The 18,501-nt window shown below is 45.2% G+C and overlaps 2 protein-coding genes across 12 annotated transcripts in view; one reads left to right on the top strand and one right to left on the bottom strand.

Moving 5' to 3' along the window:
* Positions 1-6,645, bottom strand: part of ABCC6 (ATP binding cassette subfamily C member 6) — a 49,802-nt gene extending 43,157 nt beyond the window's left edge. For 2 of the 11 annotated variants that reach the window (XR_014518909.1, XR_014518910.1), the window contains exons 1-3: positions 4,123-6,641; positions 1,646-1,822; positions 18-143 (exon numbers count right to left, since the gene is read on the bottom strand). Coding sequence is in view for 5 of the 11 variants with exons in the window: in XM_083474145.1 (XP_083330271.1) it covers positions 18-143; positions 1,646-1,822; positions 4,123-4,179 (360 nt within the window). In the remaining 6 variants the exon portion in view is untranslated. Of the gene's footprint in view, positions 1-17; positions 144-1,645; positions 1,823-3,960; positions 4,099-4,122 lie in introns of those variants that run through there. The other 9 variants (XR_014518911.1, XM_083474144.1, XR_014518907.1 and 6 more) reach the window with 8 other exon arrangements.
* A 287-nt stretch (positions 6,646-6,932) lies between these two features.
* Positions 6,933-18,501, top strand: part of LOC310692829 (BOS complex subunit NOMO1-like) — a 34,444-nt gene continuing 22,875 nt past the window's right edge. Inside the window, exons 1-12 of the mRNA XM_083474160.1 lie at positions 6,933-7,192; positions 8,899-8,988; positions 9,746-9,791; positions 11,335-11,435; positions 11,555-11,661; positions 12,341-12,413; positions 12,636-12,788; positions 14,306-14,443; positions 15,409-15,498; positions 16,156-16,261; positions 16,359-16,509; positions 18,011-18,188. Coding sequence (XP_083330286.1) covers positions 7,046-7,192; positions 8,899-8,988; positions 9,746-9,791; positions 11,335-11,435; positions 11,555-11,661; positions 12,341-12,413; positions 12,636-12,788; positions 14,306-14,443; positions 15,409-15,498; positions 16,156-16,261; positions 16,359-16,509; positions 18,011-18,188 — 1,380 coding nt within the window. The 5' untranslated portion in view covers positions 6,933-7,045. The remainder of the gene's footprint in view (positions 7,193-8,898; positions 8,989-9,745; positions 9,792-11,334; positions 11,436-11,554; positions 11,662-12,340; positions 12,414-12,635; positions 12,789-14,305; positions 14,444-15,408; positions 15,499-16,155; positions 16,262-16,358; positions 16,510-18,010; positions 18,189-18,501) is intronic.

Genomic DNA, 18,501 nt, shown 5'->3' with positions numbered 1-18,501 from the left:
AAAATAATAAGCGTTACCATTGTGACCACTTGCAAAGGAGGAGCAATGATAAATCCTGGTGCACGAGGAATTCCTTGGGTTGCTTCCCAAAGGATGTAGAAGGCAGTTGACAGACACAGCAAGAGCAAAGCAAAGCCAAGAACCTGGAAACAGGGAGAATGCCTCAATTAGAACAGCAGACTCAAAGGAAAGAGTGGGTGTGAAAGGGGCAAAACAAGGCATCGACATCTCACCTGTTTCTTTCTAGTCATGAAGGATTTTAACTTCTACTCAGAGCAGACGTATTGAACTCATTTAGGTTCATTCATTTCAATGGATCCAATGACTAAAACTTAGTTTGAGTAAAACCCTGAGGAAACAGAGGCATAAGTGTGCCTCCAGGTGACAGGTTCACAGAGTATTTGTCTTGATTTGCTTGCACATAGCTTACACAAGGTTCAACTATGTCCAGTCTTATTTAGTGGGGCTGCCTTTGAATATACTGTGAAACTTCCATTGGTTCAAACCGGCTGGGGTTCCCTTCATGTCTCCCATAACTCATTCTAAAACATCTGCATTGGTTGTCAGTTCATTTCCAGGCCCAGTTCAAGGTGCTCACATTAGTGCTGTTGTTGTTTAGTCGTTTAGTCGTGTCCAACTCTTCGTGACCCCCTGGACCAGAGCATGCCAGGCACTCCTGTCTTCCACTGCCTCCCGCAGTTTGGTCAAACTCATGCTGGTAGCTTCGAGAACACTGTCCAACCATCTTGTCCTCTGTTGTCCCCTTCTCCTTGTGCCCTTAATCTTTCCCAACATCAGGGTCTTTTCCAGGGAGTCTTCTCTTCTCATGAGGTAGCCAAAGTATTGGAGCCTCAGCTTCAGGATCTGTCCTTCCAGTGAGCACTCAGGGCTGATTTCCTTCAGAATGGATAGGTTTGATCTTCTTGCAGTCCATGGGACACTCAAGAGTCTCCTCCAGCATGGCCCCAAATACCTCTTCCCCAACAGACCCTGGGGGCTTGGGTATTATGATCAACAGATAGGGCGCTATTGGTTGTTCCACCACCCTCAAAAGCTTGGCGAGTGTCCTGGGGCCTTCTCTGTGGCAGCCCCATTGTGACTCTCTGCCCACAGAAGTGTGTCTTCATTCTGTAGTGAGTGCTGAAGAGATACCCCTTTTATCTGGCTTTTGATACCCGAGGTGTAGACTTTTAGGACCTGTCTTATTTCTGTGATTGTACGTTGTTTCGAATTGTGTTTAATATTGTGTTTTAATGATTCTAACCCGCCCTGAGACCTTAAGGTGAAGGGTGGGTTGTAGCTGTTGATAATAATAAAGCATTTGTTCTGATTTGGTGAACTTTGGGCTCTCAAATTTCAGTGGTGCTAAAATTCGGCGCCTCTCGCTCTCCATTCTAAAGCATTATTTTGGCGCCCCATGCAGCATGGCAACCACCTCTGAGAGGCGGGTTATATGACAATGAGCATCCCAAATTCATCCTGATTTGCTTGTGCATTTTAAAATACGTTTCCCCACAAACCCTCCATTTGTTGCACACTTTTCAGTGCATTCCCCACCATTTTCCTAACCACAAAAAGGCCCTTGGTTGTTTTTTTTAAAAAGTGGATTCATTAAACTACGATGACGGGGTCTGGAGAGCCTTACCATTTTTGCTTTGAAGATAGCTGACATCCTGATGTAACCTCTGCAGTTTTTCCTAAGATAGAGGTAATAGACAGGGAAAGAGACCCAAAGGTAGACACATGGAATCCAAATCAGCACAGTACTCTCAAAACACGAAGTGAAGCGTGGGGTAGCTGTATGCCATGTCTGGTTCCAATCCTGCAACGACAGAAGAGCATGAATGCTAAAGTTTTAAAGCAGGGAGGGACAACCCGTGTTCTGCTGAGGACCACTTTCAGTCTTGAGGGCTGCATACTGGCAGCAGGTGGTATCAGAGTAAAAAGTGGGCATGGTTGTCAGGCAGAGCTATAAGAAGGTGAGGGCACCCTTTATTATTTTTTTAAAAAGAAATAAAACTGAACCTGGGACCTTTTATATGCAAGGCATGTGCTCTGCCACTGAACTTAGGGTACTTTTATAATCTGATTCCCAGTTAAAAATGCTTGGAAATCAGACTTGCACCAAAGCCATTTCTATGTATACTGAATGCAGTATACAGAAAAGCGCTTTGCACATGCTCAGGGGCATGCCCTTAAGAGGGAACAGCCAGAATTGCAATGTTTTAGCTAGCTGATTGTTTATTTTAGATGTGATTATTGTTGTTTTACTGAGGTAACTGCCTAGCCATGATAGATATATAGACACCGTGAAAGGGAGTGTATGGCTGTTCCAAATAAATTAATGCACTGTAAACTTTTTTTCAAAATTGACCCTGCTTTGTATCCTGAGTGTTTTTGCCTGGCTGGGATGTGTCCTTGAACTCTGTTCATGCCTCTTGCTTGTGTCGAAAAAAAGCCGACTGTGCAAAGGCAGAATTTACATTTGATGTTCCACCTACTTTTGCCACTGGGACTTACATCTGAATAGATGTTTAGAGGATTTAACTGATAAATAAATCAACAGATAAAATTGTACCATCATTTTAAAGCAGTACTGACTCCATCTCATGCCCTAATTTTCAAATATTAAGGTGCAAAAGGGAATAACTTCAGCTGTAGTCTATGAGAAAAGATTAGCACATTTGGATGTGTGTGTGTGTTCTAATTGCCACAGAAGTCCAAAGTTTCTCAACGGTACACAGATACTGACAGATCAGTAAGGAAAGTTTAACAGGACCGTTGACTAGCCTGGCTTCTTGCTCATTGAGCCTGCCTCCAGAATGAATTTAGGGGAGAAATCAGGAACTTAGCATTAAAGAGAGATGAAAATAGTGGTTGTCTGGTGCCCCGCTGCGGCTGGAAGGTGGGGAGGCCCAACAGTAGGCGGGGCCAGAGCCAATTAGAGGCGGAGCCATCTAATTCTAGTTTTGTCCCCATCCTCCTCCCTGCTGAGGTCTACAAGGGGCAGCACTGCAACCGGGGCTTTGTATACATTTGTGGCTTAAAATGCACATGCTCACACCCCTGGCTGTGTTTCAAGTTGACTTTGCACATTGCTGTACACACCAGAGAGGGGCTGAGGATATCTTCACCGGATGCATGTTACATGTTTAGATTCCATGCGCTTGCAACTCTCATGCCCCTTGATTCCCATTCAGGAAGCTGTCATCTGCACATGTGCAACAGCTTTCTCAAGAGCACACACCTCAGCTTCACTGCGGAACCGAAGGCAGCTTGCCTTTTCGTATCAGATGCAAGCAGGCCTGAGGGGCAACGCATCAGAGAGCAGTATTCCTCGAGAAACTATGGGGTAGCTATGGGTGTGTGCCAAGCTCATGTGTGGACAGCCAAGCACAGGGCCAGGGCCTTTTCAGTACTGGCCCCGACTTGGTGGAACGCTCTGTCACAAGAGACTAGGGCCCTGTGGGACTTGACATCTTTCCGCAGGGCCTGCAAGACAGAGCTGTTCCACCAGGCCTTTGGTTTGGACTCGGTCTGACCCTTATGTTTCCCTCCCCTTAAGGTCCTGATTTAGTGGCTACTTTAAAATGAGGCTGCATTTTAAATTGCACTTTAACATGTATTTTAAATTGGTCCCCACCTCTTCCCCCCTACTATGTTTTTACTGTGATTTTATTGGTGTTAGCTGCCCTGAGCCCAGCTCTGGCTGGGGAGGGCGGGGTATAAATAATAATAATTATTTTTATTATTTTTATTATCATCATCATCATTATGTGTGCCCAGCTTGCAACGCCAGTGAGGAGAGAGGGCATGTGTACACAGTCTTAGGAGGAGAAAGCTGACAGCCACCCCCACCCCCACTGGAAGATAGAACGAGGGGAGGGGAGAAATGAGGTTGGTGGGAGAGTGACCCATTCGCCCTACCACACCAGGAAAACACGTGGCATGGCCCCTTACCTCTCTGTGTACAAGTGGGTGTGCATTGCTTAGTTGTGCAAGAGGGGCAGCGAGCAGGAGCTGTAAACGCTATGGAGCAAAGGGGCCACCAGATCTACTTTCTCTCTTGTTGCAGCTCACCCAGAAAACTTTGCCCAGCTGAGACATGTGGCTGACACTCACCCACAGCTCTGCAAACTGATCCTCCTTGGATCTGCACAGCCAGCTCACTCCGCTCATGGTTCCTGCTTGTTGCCTTCCCAGCAGCCACTCCTGATCTTCCGCAGCTGCTCCAGTCTGCTGTCTAAGTCTCTTTTCCACAATTCCTGCCCCCTTTGGCTTGAGAACTGCCTCTTTCAAGGGGCGGGGATTCAACTAGCCTCTCTAGCATGGACCTGTTTTGCCAAGGGCATGCCTTCAGCAGATACTGTACAGGTTTTTTTGTTTTTTAAAAAAGGGGGGTGATTTTAAATATGCCCAAATGGAGAAAATGGGAATTATTATTATTAATTTCATTTTTGAACTGCTTCCTGTGGGGCATCCTGAAGCAATGTACAACATAATTACTGTAACACATAAAACAGTTACATATATAAACAATTAGAATAACTGCACATATGAAAACATTTTAAAGCCACAACTATAAATATAAGAAACCGTTTAGAGCAACAGCACCTAAAACTGCAATATCAATTCAAATGCAAAGCAAATCTAAACCGGGATAAATAATTTAGGCGGCTTCTTGAGGACTCTTCCAACCCTACAAGTCTATGATTCTATGAAAGAGGAACGGCTTTAGCAGGCTCCAAAAAGACAATAGAAGAAAGGCATATTAATATGTCTGATGTGCAGTGGGAGGGAGTTCCAAAGGGTAGGTGTGTTTGGGCTGCTAGCATGCCAGACATTTAAAGCACACCCTGCCAAAGAATCATGGGAACTGTAGTTTACCCCTCATAGAAATTCCCAGCAGCCTTAGCAGATTTACAATTCCCAGATTTCTTTTTGTTGTGGGGGTGGGATGTGCTTTGAATGAATGCTGTGTAAAAGGCCCAATTCCAATAGGGTGCAGAGAATGGACGCCTTCTGCAGGGTGTCCTCTCCTGCACTACATTGGGGCAGTTTGGGTAGGTAAGGGGTGAGATGATCTTTTAGCATGTCTGGGTAATTGTACTGGAGCGCCAGAGAAACATTTTAATGCATGTATGTCTGGCAAGCCTAAACCATCCCTCTCAACGCAGAAGGGCAGAAAGTGAGCTGGATTCCTGCTACAAGCAAAAGGGGTTTTCTGAGGCTGCTGTAATAAAGTCCAGCGGGGCTCGGGCAGCAGGTTTGTTATAAAATAACTGAATAAACCGAAAACTGGTAAATGATTCTCCCAAGCTGCAAAGCAACCCCTGATTTAGCAACAGCAAGTGCAATGGGCTTCATGCCACCTGCTCAGCTTTGTGGTGTGTGATTTTATTGCTTAAGTAATCCACCTCAGGAATACCATGGCCACTTCTGTCTTCTTCAGCATGCAAACTTTGGAATTCCCTGCCTGTTGACATCAGTCAGTTACTCTTTTTGATGCAATGCTAAAAACATTTTTGTTTAGGCAAGCCTATCCAGGCATGTATAATGTTGACATTAAACTGAGTTTTTAGTTCATCTTTGATTTAAATCTTGTTTGAAAGTTTTAAGTACAGTAGTTGTTTTCAAACTTTTTTTTTTACTGATAATTTCATTGTTTCATCTTTCTGTAAAGTGCTTTGAGTTGTTGGGTTGTTGTTGTTTTTTACCATCAAGCAGTTTATAAATTTTATGACAAATAAATAAAATGAACAGAAATCAATCAATAATAATTTCTTTACCAGTTTTCTTAAGGAGGTTTGCTGAGGAGTTAAGCCTCATTGCATATCAATGGGAACTTATCAAGACAGCAGAGCCTTGCAGCTCTGTCCCAACCAGGTTTACTCAGAAGTAAGTTCCATACCGAGGTTAAACATTAGAGCGCTTAAGAGTGTAGCTCGACTGCACAGTCCTTCCTTCAGAAATAACAGCACAATCCTAACCAAGGCTGCATAAAGCACTATACATTTAAAAGCAAATGGCTTTCCTCAAGGACTCCTGGGAACTGTAGTTTGCCCCTCACAAAGTTACAACTCCCACAACACTTAAAGCTCCCAGGGTTATATCCTACTTTTCCTCCAAAGGAGCTCAAGGTGGGCACACACAGTTCCCCACAGACTTCATTTCATTCTCACAACTACCCTGTGAGGTAGGCTAGACGGCGACCGGCCCTGGGTCACCTGTGAGCTTCATGACTTAGTGGGAATTCGAACTCTGGCCTCCCAGTCTGACACTCTAACCACTAAGCCACACTTCTGTTCTAGTGCAACTCCAGAGGCCCCGTCTCCCTCCTCCTCTATTGAAATGAAGCCAAGGAGGGTGAGATGGGGGACTTATTTTTATCCACTGCCTTTTGTCCCACCATTTTCCTCCAAGGAGCTGTACATGGTTCTCCCCCTCCTCATTTTAATCCCACACAGCAACCCTGTGAGGTAGGTTAGGTTGAGAGAGGCAGTGAACTGCCCCGTCCCCAAGGTCATGGCCGAAGGGGGATTCGAACCCTGGTCCTATCCCAACGCTCTATGTCAGGCACCCCCAAACTCAGCCCGCTATATGTTTTTTTGAGACTACAATTCCCATCATCCCTGACCACTGGTCCCGTTAGCTAGGGATGATGGGAGTTGTAGTCCCAAAAACATCTGGAGGGCCGAGTTTGAGGGTGCCTGCTCTACGTCACGCCGGCTCCCGTCACGTTCTACGTCAGGAAATGGTTCTTGAAGCTCAGACGTCGCTCATTCTGAAAGCACTGCGTCCTCCCCCCCCCCAAAAAAAAGCCGTTCGGAGCGCCTTGCTAACCCAACCCTGGGAGTCGCAACTCCCCTCCCAGCCGCCAGGGGGAGCAGGGATAACCCTTTCGCCTCTCGCACGCGCTTGCTTCCGGCAGGGAAGAGGAGAGCATAGAGCGCATCCGGCACATGCGCCGTTTCTCTTCCTGACTCGGCGTCGACCTTCGGAGGCTGCTCGGCGCGGCGGTCCTGAGGGGGGCGAGGGAGCGGCGATGCCGCGGGGCTGGGCGCCGGCGGCGCTCTGGTGGCTCCTGTGGGGCTGCCGCTTGTGGGACGCGGCGCGGGGCTCCGAGGATATCGTGGTGGGCTGCGGGGGCTTCGTCAAGTCCGACGTGGAGATCAACTATTCCCTGATCGAGGTGAGCGCTGCGCCTCCGGCTTCGCCCGCTCTGTGTCTCGCATTTGAAACGGAGGGGGGGCGGGGGGCGGGCAGGTGAAGCAGCTCCTGGGGGACTGAGAGGAAGAAGAAGAAGAAATGGATCAAGGGCCTCTTTCTCATTTTACTTACCCTACTTAATTCATAAAATTCATACATTGATTGTGAAAAACAAACACCCACCTCCCAAACCCCTCAAAGCGCTTTACGGAAAGATAAAGCAGCAGCATCAAGGAAAACGCACAACCCTAGTTTAAAGCAAACAAATGTTTAAAACTCTGAAGTGGGTTAAAATCACATCGACTTTCCAATAAGGTATGTTTTTTGAAGGCTCCGAAGAGAGTTCAGCAAAGGCCCCTTGCGCAATCTCAATAGGCAGCGAGTTCCAAAGTAGATGCTCCGATCAAGTTCCTTACCTTGTACTTTTTAGTGCATGGCACTTATGTAGCTGTAGGAAACGCTCACTGCATGCATAGAGTGGATTTATTGCACCACAAACTCTTTAACCCGTTAGTTGCGCAAACCTAGGTTTCCATTATGCAGTTGAGCTCCTCTTATGAAATACTGACAACCTGAAGGTGTCTTGCATTCACCCTGCACTATCCTGCTACAGAAGAAGGAAAGCCTGTTCTGTGACCAGCGCTGAAGCGCAAAGCAGGTTGTGTGCCTTTGCCAGTCCACTCGCGAGAAGTTCTACAGTTTACAGCCATTTTGTGTGGGGGTTCCTGTTCCTGCCCCCCCCATGTTGACGGAGTGCATATAAGTGCCCCCACCCCCATTGCACTCTTTTTGTGACGTGTTGAGTGTTGCCTTCAGGTTACTTCAGGGTTCAGTGCGGGTCGTGATTTTGCGTCTTTCAGATAGTGGCTTCTCTTCTGGGGTGATCAGACAGGCTAGTATTATTCTTATTTTTTGCAGGCCAGTAACTTTTGTGGGCTTATTTGCAAGGCTGCTTTAGCCTTTCATGTAAAGTAGGGTGGGACACCTGTGGCCTTCAGATGTTGCTGGAGTACAGTTCTTATCATCCCTGACCATTGGCTGTTCTGGATGAGACTGATGGGAGTTGGCATCCAATAACATCTGGAGGACCACAGGTTCCCTACCCCTGCTTTAAACCATAGCTAAAAGCGTAACTGTAGCTTAAAGTTGAAGGTGCAACATACCAGGGATAAAATGGCTGTTTTGCACCTCCATGCTCCTGCTATGCTACTGAGAACTAAGCTTTGCTTTGGCTTAGTGTTACATCCAAACCCGGCCTTGTGTTTTGTCTCCCTCTGAACAAACTGAGAGTTGTATCCAAGGTTTCTTCTTAGCTTACTGCTTGTGTTTTGTTTGGCAGAGCCGAACCATAAGCCTAGGTTTGGACATAAAGCTGAGCCAAACCATGGCTTTGCTTCCTGGAGTGGAGCAGCAGGAGGAGTGGGGGGATGGACATGAAGCATTTAGTTTTCTTTCTGTTCACCAGCATATGGTGTTTTTGCTCTGAAATCATATTTTTAAGCTTAACTGTGTTTTAATGTGCCTTGCAAACCTGGTCATTGTGTGTTCTGTTCTGTTTTGTTTTTTTGCAAAAAGCTTTTGAGTGTATTTAATATAAAGAAAAGTGAGGTATATGAGTTTAAAATAACAAATAATTGCTGTAGCAGAATTACCATATTCCATTGTGGGTTTTTTGCTTTTAACTTCTAGATTAAATTGTACACCAAGCATGGAACCTTGAAATACCAAACAGACTGTGCTCCAAATAATGGTTACTTCATGATTCCTCTGTACGATAAGGTAAGCAACCATATGGTACCTGAACTGTGACAGCCAGGGGTCGCTAACCTTTTTGTACCTGTGGGTAAATTTGCAAACTGGAGAAACTGGGAATACCATCACCCCACTCCACACTGCTGTCAACCACACACTGCTGCTGTCTGTTCTACAGGCTACAGTGGCAAGCTTTCAAGCCTAATTTTAGCGCTGGGTGAGGGAGGGGCTACCGGTTCCAGGCTAGTGACCCCTGGCGTAGATCTTTCTTGAGTTTTGAGTATTTTTCTGCCCTGCGTGTACAGCTAATTGTGCAAAAGTTAAATGTACATAAGTTGAGGGCATACTGTACTGTGTACAGTTTGGGTAACTTCACCTGGAAAGGGATATTGCAGAATTGGAAAAGTTTCCAGAAAGGGCGACCACAATTATCAAGGGGATGGAGTAATGCCACTAAGAGGAAAGGCTGGAGGTTTTGGGGACTTTTAAGTTTAGAAAAAAGGTGAATAAGAGATGACACAATATCAGATTATAAAATTATTAATGGCATGGAGAAAATGGATGGAGAAAAGGTTCTGCCTCTCTCATAACATTCAGAACTTGTGGACATCTAAGGAAGTTGAACGTTAAAAGCTTCAGGACAGATAAAAGAAAGTACTCCACCTAGTGCATAGGATTTATTGGATACCCCTTAAGATAGAAGATAGTCAACTGCTGGGTTTTCTTTAGAAAGCTGTTGTATTTTTATTGTAATTGCAAAAAATGTTCATGATTTCTTTTGTAGGGGGATTTTGTCCTTAAAATTGAACCTCCCCTAGGGTGGAGTTTTGGTATGTATGTACCTGTTTGTTTGTCTTTTGATGGGGTGGGATATGAATTGTTCCGAACGTTGGTTTTAGATCATTTTGGTGTGTATGTTTGGCTCTGCTCACTTTTGGCATGCTGTCTGAAAAAAAGGTTTGCTGACCCAGCATACAGAACTGCGCTGTAACGCTGCAGTCATAGGCATTCTTATCTGGGAATAAGTCCTGGGAATAACTCACTGAAAAGGACAGTATAGGATTGCACTGGACTGAAACCGAGGTTTTCAAAAGTTCATTTCTAGTGCATTTGCTTCTATAGCTGGCATGGGGAACCTTTGGCCCTTCAGTTGTGGCTGAACTACAGCTCCCCACTATTCCTGGTCCTTGACTGGGCTTGCTGGGACTGAAGAGAGTTGTGGTTTTGCAACCGGAGCACCAAGCATTCCTCACACCTGTTCTGTGGTGATAAAAAGTCGAAAGCTATAGAGATAAGAGCAGGGCTCTGTGTAGGATCTGGTGGCCTTGCATGGTGAAAAATGTGCTGTGACCCTGTCTCTTTGGGGGGAAATGCTGCCTTGATTTTATTATCTATTTACTGAAAGCCTTTCTAAGCTACTTAATTTTACAAAAAAACCAAACCCCGAGCTGTATAAAAAAATCCTTAAAAATCCACAGTATCATAACAACAGAAAAACAGTGCTAAGTACACAGGAGCAGGTAAAAACAGGAATTCAGTTTTGAATTCCTCCCCCTGCAAGTATAATGAAAACAACCAATAAAACAGGTAAACCAAGCAGCTCTTTGGATCATAGCATTTAAAAAAACACAATGCTAAACTGGTTTGCCTGATCTTGTCTCCCCTTTCCCATTACTAAGACTAGGAATCACTTGCAACTTGTAAATCTATTGACCAGAAGTGTTCAAAATAATCCACATAAGGCCCTCCAAACCCTACTGTAGGTCTGCGGGGGTCTTTGATCTGATGAACTGATGTTAACAAATGCAATAAAACTGTTCCAAATGTCATCAAATGGGCCTGTTTCTGTCTTCTAGCAACATGGTGGAGGAATTCAGAAATAGCAAGGTCCAATCTCATGGGTCAGGGAAAACTTTGGCAAAATGATATCATCTTCACATGATATCCGAAGCAACCAAGGCTACACCCGCCTCATGTTTAACCCCTATGCATCCACCCCATACATTTAACCACCCTTATACCATTTTTAGCAGTCATGGCTTCCCCCAGACAATCTTGGGAACTATTGTTTAAAGGTGCAGAGGTTTGTTATGAGGTCCCTATTTTTACAGAACTGCATTGATTGGTTTAACAATCAATCCCTCTTCTCTGCAAGGGAAATACTGTTCTTCTAACAACTCTTGCACCCTTAACAGACTACACTTCCAGGATTCTTTGCTGAAAGCTGCAACTGTTAAAATGGCATCATAGTGCTTTAAAATGTTTGGGGCGGATATGGTTTCAGGAATGATGCTTCATGTATAGCAGATGCAGAAGACATTGACATAATTTTTCCTCCGTTTAATGCTTTCCCTTTCATTCCCTCCCCACCAGAGCCCACAAGCGTGGATATCCACGTGGACGGCATCAATGACATTTGCACTAAAGGAGGAGACATCAACTTTGTGTTTACAGGCTTCTCCGTAAATGGGAAGGTAAAAGGCCCTTGCTATTTGACCGTTACTGCCTCCTTTTGGAGGAGGTGATGGGGAAGCAGGTCCTCTGTGCTTTCTTCCCTGCAAGCTGAAGAGCTGCTCTGTCCCCTTCTTTCCAGGTTCTCAGCAAAGGTCAGACACTGGGTCCTGCCGGGGTTCTTGTTGCACTGCGGAATCCGGGTTCGGAGGCGAGCATACAAGCCACGACCACTCAGCCGGGCGGAAAGTGAGTCTGACTTGTTGCCGCAGGGCTGTATCTCATGCTGTAGCTTCAGTGGCGCAGCAGATTTCTGGGTGTGCAGCAGTTTTTCCACTTCCTCTCCAGCCCACCCTGCCACGCCCACCCTCAAAATAAACTCTGGAGAGTTGAGGGGCTCCCTGGAGCATCTTTGGGGAGCACACAGGTGGGAGGAGAGGAAATGGCAGTCCCATTGTGCCAGTGGGACTGCATACTCAGAGCATTAGTTTACAAATCATAGGTTATCTACGTACAGCAGCGCTTAGGGCTCACGAGTATAAAAGCGATTTACGAGCATAAAAAACCAACTGCGCAAGTGTTAAAATACAGAAATCCATAAATAGCATGCGCAATAAAACAACCCCATTAAAAACAGCACAGTAATCTGGCTGAGAGAGCAAGGTAATGCCTGCATAAATAGAGTGTGTTGCTTGTATACCAGAGATGGTTTTTGGACAGTTGAAAATGTAGGGCCTGAGCGACTACGTGAAAGTTTTTGCTTCCGATTCCTCTCTTCCAGTCTTGGAGGGATTGTTTGAAAAAGAAGGGCAGGGGACCATAGCTCAGTGGTGAAGCACATAGTGGGTGGGTACAAATATCATCATCGTACGGCACACCCTGTTAGCCAGAGCTATTCTGTTTGTGAACCAACTTTCCCTTTCTACAGGTATGCCTTTTTCAAAGTCCTTCCTGGGGAATACGAAATCTTAGCTTCCCATCCAACCTGGATGCTAAAAGAGGTGAGTGCTGCTGTAAATGGAAGCGTTGAGCTTGCACACAAATCTGCCCCATACGCTGGTGAAGTGACTTTAAGGCTCTGACTTTCTCAGAACAAGAAGGATCTTTCAATGGTCAAAATGGTTTTATACTTACAGAAATTACAAAAAAAAGCCTCCAAAACTGTATGTTAACTCTTTTTGTGGAATTATGAGACCAACCGTTCACATTTTTCTATATTTCAGGCCAGCACAACTGTAAGAGTGACCAATTCCAATGCTTATGCCTCTAGCCCTCTCGTTGTTGCTGGTTACAACGTTTCAGGATCTGTCCGGAGTGATGGGGAGCCCATGAAAGGGGTCATGTTCCTCCTTTTCTCGTCGTCGGTAACCAAGGAGGTCAGTTGTACATCATGCAAAAGAGAGGGTTGTAGCCAACTATCCACACACACCCCCGTAGACCTATTGAAACTAATGAACCCAAGTTAGTCATTCCCATTAATTTCAATGGGTTTACCTTGAGTAGGACTAACATTGGATACAACTCAGAATGTTTCTGACATCTGTGGGGATGTGATATCGGTCTTGTTTTTTTACCCCCTCGTACTGTTTTTGACAAACGTGCCTAACTGCAGTTAAATGAGCCTGGTCTTCACAGAATGAGATAGTGGTAGAGTCAAGCTGTGGAAGAAAGGGACTGTGTCGCTTAATTCATTTTACAGTGGTGCCTTGCAAGACGAAAAGAATCCGTTCTGTGATTCTCTTCGTCTAGCGGTTTTTTTGTCTTGCGAAGCAAGCCCATTGACGGATTAGCGCTATTAGCGGCTTTTAGTGGCTTATCTGCTGATCGGATCAGCTGATAAGCGGCTTAGCGGCTTAGAAAAAGGGGGGGGGGAACCCAGCAGGAACTCGCAAGACATTGTCGTCTTGCGAAGCAAGCCCATAGGAAATTCGTTTTGCGAAGCACCTCCAAAACGGAAAACTCTTTCGTCTAGCGAGTTTTCCGTCTTGCGAGGCACCACTGTATTCATAAAAAGTATTTATATACAGTGGTACCTCGGGTTACATACGCTTCAGGTTATATACTCTTCAGGTTACAGACTCCGCTAACCCAGAAATATTACCTCGGGTTAAGAACTTTGCTTCAGGATGAGAACAGAAATTGTGCGGTGGCGGCACAGCGGCAGCGGGAGGCCCCATTAGCTAAAGTGGTGCTTCAGGTTAAGAACAGTTTCAGGTTAAGAACGGACCTCCAGAACGAATTAAGTTCTTAATCCGAGGTACCACTGTATCTCCATTAAAACGCAAAAAAGCCAAACACTTCCATACAATAAAATCCCTATTAATAAAGTTAAAATTAGAAATCAGCTGACCTTTATGGAAAGAGGTATTCTTACTTGCCTGCATAAATCTTACAGAATTGAAAAGTTATCAATAGGTATTTAAAAGCTGAAACAGATGGTGCCTTCAGAGTACAGATGGAGGACCATATTTCTAAAGTTTTACCAACCATCAGGGATGATAGGAGAAGTATGCCAACAACTTCTAGGGATCCAAGCTTGAACACTGCTCCCATCCATCTGGTTTGTGGGGAACGGCCAATGCTCCAAAGTAATTAGATGATGGGCGGTGTGAGTTTCTCTTGCGTCTTGGGAAGGGGAGGGAGCGATTCTGTACCTGAGTTCCATGTGCACAGTCCTGGTTTTTGCATGTGAAGCATCTGTTTTGTCTGCTGCTCAGTGAGCCAAATTCCCTGTTTGTTTACATGAAGAGGAAATATCATCATTTGAGTGCCTCTCCAGATGAATGGGGAAGCTTTGGCAGCCACAGAGCTCCCATTTATGCATTGGGAAATTCTGTGCTTCTCGGGGTTCCTTGTTCTCGGTATAGAGGATTGTCTGCCTTCTTTTGTACAGGACATCATGGGCTGCAGCACCTCTCCAGTTGACGGCTTTCCTGCCAGGGACGATTCTCTCGCCTATCTGTGCAATGTCATCTCCAAAGAGGACGGCTCGTTTACTTTTCTGTCTTTGCCGAGTGGGAAATACACTGTGGTGAGTAATGAGAGAGCTCCCCGGCCTTTCTGAATAATGATTTCCTCAAAAGTGAAGGCTACAAGCAGGGGTCATCCGCCTTCTTGGGGCCCATGGGTGCAGTTGGAGGTCATAGAAACTGGTGTGTGTGTGTTGACAACAACACTTGCACTCTGCAGCCACCCACCCACCCTCATCTCCCCACTGCAAACAGCAAGTAGGCTTGAAAAAAAATAAAACAAACTTTTTTCAAACATATTTTGTATGTGTGAGAGAGAGAGTGACAGAGATTTATTTGTTGCATTTATATCCAACTTTTTCTCCCATGAGCTCAAGATATACATGGTGCTCCCCCTTAAGGTAAAGGTAAAGGGACCCCTGACCATTAGGTCCAGTCGTGGCCGACTCTGGGGTTGCGGCGCTCGTCTCGCTTTATTGGCCGAGGGAGCCGGCGTACAGCTTCCGGGTCATGTGGCCAGCATGACTAAGCCCCTTCTGGCGAACCAGAGCAGCGCACGGAAACGCCGTTTAGCTTCCCGCCGGAGCGGTACCTATTTATCTACTTGCACTTCGGCGTGCTTTCGAGCTCCTAGGTTGGCAGGAGCAGGGACCGAAAAATGGGAGCTCACCCCGTCGCAGGGATTCAAACCGCCGACCTTCTGATCGGCAAGTCCTAGGCTCTGTGGTTTAACCCACAGTGCCACCCGCGTCCCTTCAGGTAGATACATATTATTACATTGGGCTGTATCCAACTAAGTATTACTCAGAGTATATTCATTGAAATGAGTGGCCTAAGCTCATCATGCCCGTTAATTTCTTTACTCTGGTTATGGCTAACGTTGGATGCAGCCGATTCCTGGAGTGCCCCTAGATTCAGCAGTCACCATTGCTAGAGAAACACCTCCCACTGCGATGGATTGGATTTTGTCTGGATTTGTCTTTTGGAGAAACACGTTGCTTAACCTGGGGCTCTGCATTCTTCTCAGGTCCCTTTTTACCGAGGCGAGAGAATTATGTTTGATGTTGCTCCATCTAGATTGGACTTTACGGTGGAGCATGACAGTTTGAAAATTGAGGTGAGCTCGTCTCGAATTACCCTTTTTGCACTTTGGATGAATTTAGGTAAAGCATATCGTACGGATGGATGTATCTTAACCTGAAATAATCCAGCAATTCAGAACTATTTCAAATGGGGTAGGAGGGAGGAAAAACTGTTCCAGTATGATGCTGAAAAAATAACTTCTAAATCACATGTTGCCAAAGGCTTGGAGGACCCTGAAAGATTCTGTGCTGTTTGGTGGGGTTTTATGTACGAAAAAATGGACACACGGGACTCCCTCTCCGTAGCATAATGTATAATTTTTGTTTTCCTAATGGTCTTAAGTACTTTACAAACCTAATGCTGAATCCTTCTTGGATATACAGTGTGCCTTTTCTGTACTTCTGTTATTTTTATTGTATTGATTTGATTTACCTCAATAAAATCTTTAAATAATAAAAATATATGTATTTTTTTTAAAAAATGTCCAGTGGCACCTTAGTTTGTTCTTGGTATGTGGTTTTGTGTGCACCAAGAACAAACTTAGTTGGTCTCTAAGGTGCCACTGGACAACTTTTTAATTTTTTTAAATATATTTCTACTGCATCAGACCAACACGGCTACCTACCTGAATCTAATAAAAATAAAATTTTTATTATTCAGTTGTTGATCTCTCCTACTTCCTCCCTTTCAGCCCATTTTCCATGTCATGGGCTTCTCAGTCACAGGGAGGGTTTTGAACAGCCCAGAAGGGGAAGGCGTTTCAGATGCTATTGTGACGCTGAATAACCAGATTAAAGGTATGTGCTTCTTGTTTTGCTCTGGCGTCCTACCTATTTGATGCTTTTGGCCGAGCTGAATTCAAACACAATCTGTCCATTTTTAATCTGTCCACAGTTACTACCAAGTCTGACGGCTCTTTCCGACTTGAAAACATAACCACCGGAACGTATACCATTCAAGCCCAGAAAGAGCACCTCTTCTTCGAGACCATTACGGTGAAAATTGCCCCCAACACTCCCCAGCTGGCTGACATCATCACAACAGAGTGAGTGTCTGAGTAGGAAGCCGAGCAAGACAGCAAGGGCGGGATTGGGGTTTTTCAGAGCAGAGCCAAGAGGCCTTGGGATAGGAGCACAGGAAGCTACCATACACCAGGGAGGGGCTGGAACTCAGTGGCAGAGCAGCTGCCTCATGTGCAGGAGGTTCCGAGTTCCAGCCCCAACATCTCCAGGTAGGCCTAGGGAAGATCTTCTGACCTCCTGTAGAGTTGCTGCCAGTCAGAGTAGACAGTGCTGAGCAAGATGGACCAATGGTGTGGCTTGCTTATTTATGAATGAATGAATGTAGATTCAGGTAGGTAGCCATGTTGGTCTGACACAGTCAAAATAAATAAAAAAAATTGTCCAGTAGCACCTTAGAGACTCCTTAGAGTTTTTTTTATTTATTTAAAGTTTTTTATTTATACAACAAGAAAAACAAACAAACAAAAAACACAAATAACAAATTATACACAAATTACAAAAATAACCATAGACACATAATATTCTTAGCAAACAATAAAACATCTATTGGTCTTAACACTAAAGACCCAACCTCCCGCCTATTCCATACTTCAAATTCATATTACTTATTGCCAATACACATTTTTTTTCATAATTAAACTTATTCTCATTAAATCTAATTTCTTATATCTACCTTACAACTATTACTGAAGTTCCTCGAATGCTGCAACAGAATTTAAACTACTATATTTATTTTTCAGATATTCTTAAAAAACCTCCCAGATACCTTAGAGTTTTTAAGTGTGGTGTAGTGGTTAAGAGTGGTAGTCTCGTAATCTGGTGAACCGGGTTCGCGTCTCCGCTCCTCCACATGCAGCTGCTGGGTGACCTTGGGCCAGTCACACTTCTTTGAAGTCTCTCAGCCCCACTCACCTCACAGAGTGTTTGTTGTGGGGCAGGAAGGGAAAGGAGAATGTTAGCTGCTTTGAGACTCCTTCAGGTAGTGATAAAGCGGGATTTTAATCCAAATCCAATGACATTGTCCCACCTTTCCTCCAAACCATTCATGGTGGCCTACAGAGTTCTCCCTGTTTTATCCTCACAGGAACCCTTTGAGGTAGCTTAGGCAGAGAATAAGTGACTGGCTAAAGGCTACCCGGTGAACTTCATAGCTTTGATCTTTGCTTTCCCAGGTCCTGATCCAACACTCTGTCCAACACGGGAGCAAGTTTGGTGTAATGGTTAGAGTGTTGGACTCGGACCTGGGAGGCCAGGGTTTGCGTCCCCAGTCAGCCATGAAGTTCTCTTGGGCCAATCACTTCGCTCTCAGACCAGCCCTACCTCACAGGGTTGTTGTGAGGGTGAAATGGGGAGGAGGAGAACCATGTGCCTTGAGATCCTTGGAAGTTAAAGGTAGTACAGTGTATAATTGTCAACAACAACAATGGTGTCGTTATATCGGAGTTGGGAACCTTGTGGCCTTTTAGATTTCCAGACAATTCCTGTTGTTCCTGACCATTGGCAATGCCCTTCTTTCCCCAATAGGTTCAGTGTCTGCGGCCAGATATCAGTAACCCGCTTTCCTGACTCTATCAAGCAGATCAACAAATACAAGGTGACGATGTTGCCTCAAGACAAGGACAAAACCTTGATGGTTACTACAGAAACGGACACTCGCGGTGCTTTCTGCTTCAAGGCAAAATCGGGTGCCTATGTTATCCAGGTCAGAATAACTAATACCTCTTAAGAAAAGAAATAACTTGTAAAAGCAATCAAATCTGGAAGCTTGGGAGCAGATTTCTGTTTCTCAAAGCGGTGGGAGACCTTAGGCCCAGGGACCACATGTGGCCCTCAAACCTTCTCTACCTGGCCCTTGGAACCCTTTACTCTCCCTGCTTTGTACCCCAGTTTTTCCCTGGCTGGAATGTGTCCTTGAACTCTGATAATGCTTCTCTCTTGCCTCTTAGAGGGCAGAGGAGTGGGTGTGGGTGTGTAGAAACTAGACCAGGGTTTCCCAGTCTCCAGCTCTTTTTGGG

This window comes from Podarcis liolepis (genome assembly GCF_965112155.1).
Source record: "Podarcis liolepis genome assembly, chromosome: 14".
Taxonomy (NCBI): Eukaryota; Metazoa; Chordata; class Lepidosauria; order Squamata; family Lacertidae; genus Podarcis; species Podarcis liolepis.
This window is presented reverse-complemented; position numbering and strand designations above follow the sequence as displayed.